The 11,110-nt window shown below is 34.3% G+C and overlaps 1 protein-coding gene across 3 annotated transcripts in view; it reads left to right on the top strand.

Annotated features, from left to right (window-relative positions):
• Window positions 1–4,698: 4,698 nt before the first annotated feature.
• CYLD (CYLD lysine 63 deubiquitinase) overlaps window positions 4,699–11,110 on the top strand; it is a gene marked incomplete at its 5' end in the record, with an annotated part of 49,463 nt that continues 43,051 nt past the window's right edge. For 2 of the 3 annotated variants that reach the window (XM_079722910.1, XM_079722909.1), the window contains 3 exons: window positions 4,699–5,202; window positions 6,355–6,657; window positions 8,798–8,903. In XM_079722910.1, the coding sequence (XP_079579036.1) occupies window positions 4,699–5,202; window positions 6,355–6,657; window positions 8,798–8,903 (913 nt within the window). Of the gene's footprint in view, window positions 5,203–6,354; window positions 6,658–8,797; window positions 8,917–11,110 lie in introns of all 3 variants that reach the window. The other variant, XM_079722908.1, reaches the window with a different exon arrangement.

The raw sequence follows: 11,110 nt of genomic DNA, 5'->3' as shown, positions 1-11,110 counted from the left end.
CCATTATATACTCTCAACTCCTGAGTCTTTTCTCTTTTTCTTCTTTTAACCTAAAAGAAGCTTTTAATCACTTAAACGATTAGGATGAGGAAGTGGAAGTTTGGCTTTCATTGTTATCACCTGAGTTAACCAAGTCATTCATTCATTTCTTATGTACTGATTGTCTAACGTACTGTCAGGCTCTTGTTTGGGCAGTGGAAATATAAAGATGAAGGACTTAGAGAGTTCACAGTTTGATAATGCAGTGGCCAGGTTTAACTCCAGTGAGACAGGAGTGTTTCAGGTTCTTCGGAGAACGTGAATATGTGGATGTGGGAGCCAGACTTTCTTCTAAACCTCATAAAACCCACTTGTTTAGGGACTGAATATGTGTGTACTTGGGTCACAAATTAATCTGTGAGGAAAACGGACTCTTCTCTGGTTTGGTCTCTTTTCTGGAATCTCTGCTGTTTGGGAATATACAACCTTGTTCTTTTAATGGGAAATATTCTTTCTTAAAATGGTAATTATTCTAGTCATCTAGAAGCATTTGGAAAAAGTCCTGTGTATCTTCTTTTTTTTGGGTATGCACACTGACCTCCCTACCTGTTTGCCATTTATAATTCTGGGCAATTTTTTAGTGTTGTAATGTTTATTCTGATCTACATAGCCCCCTGTGGTTTTTAGAACAAGTCACGATATCTCAGGAGATGCAAAACGTTACTGAATTGCATCTGTTTTTGTTTTCTTTAGTGAAGTTCTTTGAACAATAACCTGATAACTTGAGAATCAAAATGACATTGTTTCTTCTAGATAAGTTAACCATTGTCACTTTTATGTAGCTAATGCTGTTCATCTGTACTATATATTATCTTTGAGAACTAATTTGGACCTTTAATATTTTCATATGAAACTTAATTCTCAATCATTTTCTTTTCATTGCATTTGATAGGAAACTGATATTTGTGCCTTCCTACCCTCATCTTGGTTTAATGACTTTACTGTAATACAATTAAATTCTCCTTTACTCAGAATCCAGACCATCAACAAGCTTAGATAACCAGATATATTTTCAAATCTATCTGACCCTGAATCTCATCCGAAATGTTGTCAAAAGGAAGTCCTGTTCAGTATGGTTTTAGGGTTAAAAATATTATTGTATTCCAACTCTTTGATAATCTTCGTTCAGTACTTATAGTATTTATCAGGATATTCATAATTACTCAGTTTTTCGGCCTGAAATAAGTACGATGGTATTTTAGATGAATCGTTTGTGATACATTTACACTCAAAGTGAAGTACAGTATATTGTTAGAGGCAATTTTTAAACAATTAGACCTGGAAAGTAATAAAAGAACACAAATGATGGCAGCCACCAATCTTAAATCTTCTGTATTTTTCAGTGTCTAACACTGTGCTGAGTCCATAAAAATACTAAACTAACAAACCTTGATTGATAAAGAACTCACTGACAATGTGATTTAAATCTTTCCCATGTGGTCTTGAGTCAGTTTTTACTGCTTGGGGTTCTTTAAGACTTAATTTTAGTGTTGTGCATATCCCAGTGAAAGAAGAATGTGGGCATCCTATTCATTTCTACAGGGAGGAAAGTCTGTATTAGCATATTCTGCTGTAATGCCAGTACGTTGAGATATTAATGATCATTAAACTTGTCTTATATACCTCTAATAGAGCCATAAAGTTCCCTGTTCAACTCTCTCTATCAGTTGCAATGAGGAGAATCAAATTTTAATATGATAATTCCAAACCTATTCTTTCTTCATGTGTTCTTTTTCAAAGAGGAAAAACCACATCCTTTTTACTTTTTGGATAATGCTTTTTAAATATTTTATAACTTTTGCTTTGGCTGTTCTAGTTGTCTAACATGACCCATCCTGTTAATGAGTTAAGCTCGCTCTGACTTGTGCTAATGCAAGTCAGAAAAAAGTTACTACTCCTTGTGTAGTTAACTTTAAAACACAGTTCTTATTAACTATTATTAAATCACCCTCAACCTTTTTATAAACCAAAGTAGTTATATTTTACTGTGGACTGTCTCTTAAATGATTTGCAAAAAACCAGTCTTGTAATCAAATTCGTTTAAAATAGGGTGTCCTAATGCCTTCCATACAGTGATTTAGTTTTGTCTTGGTAATATTCCATTAGCACTGGTGGTTTTTATTTTAAATCATGACATGGATTGTTAAGCTAGAGCATCAATAGAGCAGAAGTTGTTGGCATATACTAATTATTAAGATTCAAGGAATTTCTTAATTTTAATATTTGAAGATATAATTTGTAGGAACTTAAAAGATTTCTTTTCAAAATAGAATTGTCATACTTTAAAAACAATTTTTGGCCCCAAATATTTAAATATATTCTAAAGAGAACAAAACAACTTCACTTTTTTAGGAGTCGCTTTTTGACCGTCTCATCCTTCCGGGAGCAACTGAAATAATGTCTATGCAATAAAGCCTATGCACTTTACTCCTAAAAGACCCGTTCAGAATTTATGCATTCCTCTTTTTGTTATTGTTTTGTTTGTTTTTTTAAAACACACAACCATATTTCATCACCTGGTTAGAAGCAATAAGTTGGAAAGCAGCAAGGCTGTAAAAGAAGTCAAATGCATGTTGCAGGAAACCACAGAAAATGGCTGATGGCAGGGTAAAACCACAGACTGTAAATCTACAGAAGGCAGATGAAGAACTCAGAAAGCATGATGTAAAGCCTCATAACAAAGTAACGAACACCCTTGCATATTGAGGGTCACACATAATAATTTATATTCATGTTGATAATTCAGTGATCAAGATAAAAATGAGGCTATTGTTGAAAAATGCTGACATTTAAAAAGGATTTCAGTCAGCAATAACAAATACTTCATTTGAGGACTTTTAAGGAATAGAGCCAAATTACGGTTTGGGTCGCCTTCCTAAGGGGTTTTGTTTATATGGGGTTTCCACAGGTGTCTTATATAAGTAGCAAACATAAATTGATCCTATTCCTGCTGAAGAGACAGTGCCCTCAAGTGGAATTAAGACAAACACATTATAAAAAGAAAAGAAAAGAAAAAAAAGAGAGAACCACTTTATGCTGCTTGCCCTCACTAAATATTGTGCATATATTTGTTGCGCATATATTTCGATAATGTTGGCTTGAGGAGGTGCCAAGCCCTTTACCCTGTCTTGGGTAATCTTCATGTCTCATTCTGGCTTGTAGAGGGACAGACTTTTAAAAACTTTACCATTGTAGAGAACCTCACTATCTACCAGTGTGTTCTAAAAGAAATATTATTCCGTGTGTAGATTTGCCAGATTACACATTTAATCATTAAGTTAAATGGTTAAACTTAAAATTTGGCTCTTAAGTTTTAGGAGTATTTATTTTTTAATTCCAAGAATAAAATAGATAAATGTGATAGTGCTATCATCTGCTGCTATTACCCAGAATAATGGAAATGGATATGGCTGCCTCAGAGAAGGATGGAATAAATACCGTATTCAGAAACCAAATAGCCACATGCATGTGACAGAGAATACCTAAGAACTATTGTTTTCAGTAAGATAATTAATTAACATAATGAATTAAAGTCTTTACTTGAATTGATGAAATTGTGTAGTTTTAAACCAGTGATTCAAGTAGGGTTGAGAAGGCTATTTTAATTGCAAAAGATTAGTATTCTTGTAAAAATTTTTACTGAAAAATTGAAACTGAAAAAGAAATAATCTTTCATGTATTCCTTTCTAGTATACATAGTTAAACTTGTGGTATAAAAACATTTTATATTTGATGCTGTTACGTGCAAATGTAACTGCAGTTACATTTCTTCCTTATGTAGTACAAGTTTTGATGGCTATAAAATTGATTTTTAAAATATCTTTAATATTAAGCAGATTTATAATATCTGATATTTATGACTGAGAGGAATTAAATGATAGCTATGATTAATACTATTAACATTTGCCTAAGGACAAAATGTACAAGATTAAGGAAATGAAACTGAGTTAGATAAAATGTTCCATTATCAAACTATGGTACACAGATAAATGAATTGTGGTTGAAGTTTCAGAATGTGATTTTATGGTATTTTTATTGATAAAAATGTTCAATATAATAATTGTGATGGGTAACTTTTTACTTAAACTACCTGTACAGATATATATATAAATAGCCTTTTTGATTTGTGTGTGTTGCCCAAATATAGCAGCTTATCCATTTAAGTTAGGCAGGATCTATTAAGACTTCTACTTCTGAAAGTTTGAAAATGTCAGAATATGTATATAAGGTTATCTTTTACTAGAATTTGAATTCATAAATTTCAGTGCCTTGGAAACAAACATTATTGTATTGTCTTTGGAGATAATTTACAATTGAATCTCCTTAATTAAATATGCGAGATTACAGTAGAAACAAGTAATATAGTATATCTTTTAACCTTTTAAGATATTTTTGGAAGTATGTCATTAGTGTGTGTTTTTACTAGTCCAATGAAGAATTTAAAAAGTCTTTGACCGTAATTTTAGCTCACGTAGAGTGAAGTGTAAAGTTTCTTTTTGCTTGTCCTCCAGGCGTTTTGATTTGCTGTCTTTTTACAGCATGGACACCAACTTGCTAAAAACATGCTTTGGGACTGCCAGTGAATTTATCTTTTGTGGTTTTACTACACACTTAGTAGTTCCCTTTTTTTTGAGTTAATGTTTTGGAGTTAATATCACAATGAGTTCGGGCTTATGGAGCCAAGAAAAAGTTACTTCACCCTACTGGGAAGAGCGGATTTTTTATTTGCTTCTTCAAGAATGCAGTGTTACAGACAAACAAACACAAAAACTCCTTAAAGTACCAAAGGGGAGTATAGGACAGTATATCCAAGACCGTTCTGTGGGGCATTCAAGGATTCCTTCTACAAAAGGCAAGAAAAATCAGATTGGATTAAAAATTTTAGAGCAACCACATGCAGTTCTGTTTGTTGATGAAAAGGATGTTGTAGAAATAAATGAAAAATTCACAGAGTTACTTTTGGCAATTACCAATTGTGAAGAGAGGTTCAGCCTGTTTAAAAACAGAAACAGACTAAGTAAAGGCCTCCAAATAGATGTGGGCTGCCCTGTGAAAGTCCAGCTGAGATCTGGGGAAGAAAAATTTCCTGGAGTTGTACGCTTCAGAGGACCCTTATTAGCAGAGAGGACAGTATCGGGAATATTCTTTGGAGTAGAATTACTGGTAAGTTTGATAAGCCATTTTAGTGGGCTGTGTGTATGTGTGTCTGTGTCTGTGTGTGCACACATGTTTTTTCCCCTTTTAAATACAAAATAAGTTTTCCCAGAAATCTTCTGTAATTTTTAATATTCATAATCCTTAGGATTTACTTTCTAATGGTAAACTGAGATGATGCAAAGATGCTGCATTGAAAACTTTTAAAAACTACCTACTATAGTAGGAAATGCAAGTAGATGATGTAATTATTGAAGACTTTCATATCTTAGACATTTTAACATTGAATGTTAAAAATGAACTCTATCAATTGTAAACGAATTCATTACTTAAAAGTGTTAATTATCCTGTGATATTATCATCAGTAGGTTTCTCAGTTTTTCTTAAAGTGTACTATTAAGTAGGGAATTTTGGTTATATAAAGTTGCAGCAGTTTCTACTTGCTTATAGTTGTCCCTGATAATATACGTGAAAATCATCTTGGAATTTGTTTCTACTGAAAAGAGAACCAAGAACTCTGTGATAATGTTTCCAAAATTAATATTAATTCTCAAGGACTTAAATGTCAGTTATATTTTGACATTCTTGCAAGTAGAATTTCATGCCTTGTTTGCTTTTTGATTTAATTTTTAAAAGCAGCAATTGTAAAACAATTGGAGATTTGAATCCTAGCTATGCCATTTGCTAGCTGGGTTACCAGGCTATTTAAGCAAGCCACTTCTCTAAATCTGCTTCCTCATCTGTAAAATAGTAATATTATACACAACTTGCAGTGTTTTTGTGATATATTGATTCAGGATTTAGCACAGTGGCTGGCACACAGTAAGCGCTCAATAAATGGAGCTAGCATTACTGTCATATTAAAGTTTTCTTTTTATGACAAAATTTTTGTTAAAATCACAATGTAGAATCTAGCCCAAGCTCTCTCACAGTAATGATTTGAAATTATCAAGTAATTTTATTTCAGCATCAGATACAGTTTCTTCCTTATTTTTTAAACACCCTAAATTCAGTATCAGCTTCTAATAATTATATTTCTTATATGTGTCATTTAGAATTTGTTCAGTGATTTCTCTGAAGTCCCCAGAGTGGATCTTTTTCCTTAGGGATCATCTTTCTCTATCAGTCAATCATTTTTTTTTTCTCTCATTTAAAAACTAGGAAGAAGGTCGTGGCCAAGGTTTCACTGATGGGATATATCAAGGGAAACAGCTTTTTCAGTGTGATGAAGATTGTGGAGTATTTGTTGCATTGGACAAGCTAGAACTCATAGAAGATGATGACACTGGATTGGAAAGTGATTATGCAGGTCCAGTGGACACAATGCAAGTTGACCTTCCCCCTCTGGAAATAAACTCCAGAGTTTCTTTGAAGCTTGGAGAAACTCTAGAATCTGGAACAGTTATATTCTGTGATGTTTTGCCAGGCAAAGAAAGCTTAGGATATTTTGTAGGTGTGGACATGGTAAGAAACTTTTGAATTATGTTATCTTTATGAATATATCTATTAGCTTTATGACCAATTTAGGTACAAATTAAACACTTTGAATATCTAAAATGGACTAATTTGTAGTAATTTAAAGAACACTTTATAATTTGTCTTTGGTAGAGGAACATTGATAGGGGACAGGTGTCTAGCTGTAGATTTACACTTACTCGTTTTTCCAGTTTGAATAAACTGGAATAATGTTTTCAGTCTTTAAATTTGCTCTATAAATAGCTGACCAATAAACAGAAAAAAGCCCCACTGAAATATATTTCATGATGTCTTATTTTTCTTTATTTTGAAAAGGGTTTTTTTTTTCTGTAAGCTGTGTTTCTCTTTTTGTAATATTTTGCTGAATTTAATTGGCTGATCTGATTTTAATGAGTAGTGTGTAAAAGTCACTCTTGGAAAATATCAATACCTGAACAGAGGAAAGGCACATTGCTTTAGAGGAAAAGACAATTAGAATGTCTTCTTAGGATATAATTCACTCAAAAGAGTTTTTTTTTTTACTGTGGTAAAATATATGTGACATAAAATTTACCAGTTTAACCACCTTAAAGTGACATTGAGTACATTCACATTTTTGTGCACCCATCACCCCTATTCATCTCCAGCCCAAACTGAAACTCTGTACCTATTAAACAATAACTCCCTATTACTCACTCCTTTCAGCCAGTATTCTACTGGTAACCAGAATTCTTTCTGTCTCTGTGAATTTGCTTATTCTAGGTGCTTCATTAAGTGGAATCATACAATATTTGTCCTTTTCGTTTGTGTCACTTATCTTTAATGTTACCTTACAATCATATTTGTTAATTATGGTTACATCCCAATATGGCAAATTGGACGATACCTGTGGGATTAAGAGAAGGAGAAGAAAAAGTCTTGAGAACATTTTTCTCATAGATTGAAAATACGGACAAGAATTTGTTAGGTATAATGAAGGAAATTCGTACGGAATTATTAAATACTAGAAAGAGTTGGGAGAGGATGTGAGTAATAGACTTGTACTCACGGTGTTTTTCGTGATTATTTTTATCACTTCAGGTACACTTTTTAGTAGGATATGAATGTTCTAGCGTAAGTTTCTCTTACGCTGTGCTTGGAAATTCTATTTGATACCCATTAGTTAGACAAATGTTACTCTGTTGTTTAGACAAACACTTACTGAACATTTACCATGTGAGAAGTTAGAGCCAGCGTAAAACATGTGGGTCCCTCGGGATAGCTAGAAATGAAGCACATCTTTAAACCATTATTCTTTAAATATTCAGAACTTGTTTAGAGAAGAGGTTGTGGGCTGAGTGGAGGGAAGGTTGGAGAAAGAGGGCCACTGGTCATTGGGGTTAGTTTCCTCTTGCTTTAGGTCATTTGGGCCTTAAACTTGGCAAAAGCCATTTAGGCCTGTCGCTCCTTAGATGGCAGTCTAGGGAGCATCTTGTTTACTTGGGGCAGGCTGCCTAGTGATTGCACCGCCAGCTTATCCCCCTGCCTCTGTCTGTCTTCCAGTTGGCTTGTGCAAGCATTCATTCCAAACCCCTCTAGTGCACTCCTTGAAAGGAAAGTTCTGGCAAATGCAATAGTGTTCATCTCCTATTTCTGATGACATTTCGCATGCTGTCCATATTGGTGCTCAGGGCTTAATCTAGCTCCATGAACAGCACTTGTACCGTGCTGTTCGTGGAGTACATTTTTATAATTAATATAAAGACCTCCATTTTGGAGGGAATTCTTGCATACCCATAAAATGACAAAAGAACAGTTAAAAAAATAGACTTTCTGTCTACAGAAAGGCACACAGGAATTCAAATCGAATATTTAAGTGCTCAGGGAATGTGAAGTGACTAGAGCAAGCTAGGGTTAATTAGGGGCAGATTTCTGGCTGAAACAGTGTATGATTAATACATCTACCTACGTAGATAGATTGTTATTATATAGATAAGTATTGTCCAGTGAAATATGACAAATGCTTTTGATCCCTTGCTCATCCATGGGTTTACTATGGCTTGATTGTTCTTGGATCTCATTTGTTGGAGGATCTTTTTATGGAAAATACTTTCATATTTATGTTTTGTTGAGGAGGGTTTTAAAGTTTATTCTATTATTTAATTTCTAGGATAACCCTATTGGCAACTGGGATGGAAGATTTGATGGAGTACAGCTTTGTAGTTTTGCAAGTGTTGAAAGTACAATTCTCTTGCATATCAATGATATCATCCCAGGTATGTTTTCTTTGTGTTTTAAATATTATGAAGGCAAAGCTTCTAAGACATATTTAGTTATGAGGATGTAAATATAAGCTTCAAGATGCATTTTTGGAACTTGACTTTTATATTATGGAATTGTTATTACATAGAATATCCTTCCTTACCCCCAAATAAAAACAATATTTAAAGATTTGCATTTCTAAAAGTATGTGAGTGTGGGGTAGCATTTATTCAGTATTGTTCACTTTTTCATTATGTGTCCCTTCTAAGTGGGTGAGAAAAAAACCCTTTCTGATAATTGCAAGGGTCAGAAAATGTAATAAACTGCTACCTGTTTGAGTGAGAGACTGGTTTAAACTAGAAGCCTTTAAGCAGAAGTTGGTCATTTAATATAATCTAATATACTGTGGAGAGGATTCTTGCTGGATGCCCTACGATATCCCTTCCAGTTTTGAGAATGGCGTAATTGATCAGGCTTCATGACTCTGTAGTCAGAAACAGATCACTCAACTTTTACATCTTAAAAATACTCTTAAGCAACCTTTTATTTGACCCTAAACAAGTAGCACCTAGTGGCTGCTGTCAACTAATTGATAAATTCCTATTGATAGCAGCATCAACATCACCTTCTCCCTGCTCTTAGTGGAATTCCAACTATAAGCTAGTCTGTTGGTAGTCATGGAACTAACAGAGGCCATCAGAGGTGGTGATTCTTATTGAGCATCGAAAGTCTGCATTCAGTAGCCACAAATGATGAATCTCTTAATTAGATTGGACATTAATTCTTAATTAGTTTCTACATTCTTGACAAACTTATACGGTAGGTCTTAATTATCCCCATTCTGCTGATAAAAAACTGGGGCTTAGATAGAGATAAGACTGACTAGGATCAAGTAACATCCTAGTTGATTCTGGTAGAGCCAAAATTCAAATCCAGACTTGTCTGATTATAAAGCTCTGACCTTTTCAGTACCTCCTCACCCCAAATCCTGTGTGTATACTTAGGATGTGAAGCCCTGCACAGAAGAACATGATTCCCAGCCTCTCATGTATACTTGGGAATATTGTTTCCATGGAGATGTATTTTGTCTTTAATTCTTTAAAAACTGAATTTTACTATAGCAAGGATCACCACTGAACAAAATGTTGTTTTTGCTTCCAGTGTTATTTCATTACTGTTGATTTTGACACATAACACTTTTGAGTTTCCCAAAGCTCAAAAGGTCATTTCAGGTCCTCAGTTTCTCTTTTTGTAAAACGAAGGGGCTAATACTAGGTGATCCTTGAGATGCCTTGTAGCCTGCCCTCTTTGTCCTTCCTGTTTCCCTGTTGGCTTGGCAAGTAATAAATGCTTGTTTTGCTGAGTTAGGAAATGCTTTCTACGTTAGCAAGAGTACATTAATTTAGTTGGAGGTATGGGATTCAAATGATAGCTTTATTTTGATTTTGCTTTGTAAAACTCTGACATACTTTGTTTTCCTTGACTTCTTTAAAATCAGTTTTTAATTTCTTACACATTGGATTCTTAGCTATTTCTTTGCTTCCCTTTGGAAACAAATGGGGGGTTACATTCAGTGGAAAGCATACATGTGCTTTATATTTTATCTAGTAATATTTAATTTACCTTTTCATGACTGCTTATGGAAAAACACAATTTGTGATCTTATAAATCAAAATACTTTTTAATGTTACAATAAATGCTTATTGTTTAAAAATCAGTTTTGTAAAGGGTTGTTCCTTCATCAAATATTATTAAAGCCTTACTTAGGATTCTTTTAGGTGTTGAGGATTTAGTAGGAAGCAAAACAGGCAAAAGGTCTTCCCACATGGAGGTTTTATTCTAGTGAGTGAAGACAGACAATAAATAAGACATATGGTCAATTAGATGGTGATTGCATGCAGAATGACAAGGCAAGGTGGAAGGGGAGTGCTGGGGTGTGAGGGGTGGGATTCTTCTACTTTATATAGGGTAGTCCCAGTGAGCCTCTCTAATGTGGTGACATTGGAGCTCTTGACATGAAGGAGATCTGAGGGCTTGGCCAGCTTGAGGAATAGCAAGGGGTTCATTGTGGCTTGAACGAGGGAGAGTGATAGGAGAGGTAGTGGAGCTGGACCAGGCAGGGCCAAGTGGGCTGGTGTATGGATTCTTGGCTTTACTCTGAGGGAGATGGGGAGCTCAGGTGGGTTTTGAGTGAAGGACAACTTAACCCTAACTTACATTT

Source organism: Hyperoodon ampullatus, assembly GCF_949752795.1.
Source record: "Hyperoodon ampullatus genome assembly, chromosome: 18".
In the NCBI taxonomy this organism is placed as follows: domain Eukaryota; kingdom Metazoa; phylum Chordata; class Mammalia; order Artiodactyla; family Ziphiidae; genus Hyperoodon; species Hyperoodon ampullatus.
This window is presented reverse-complemented; position numbering and strand designations above follow the sequence as displayed.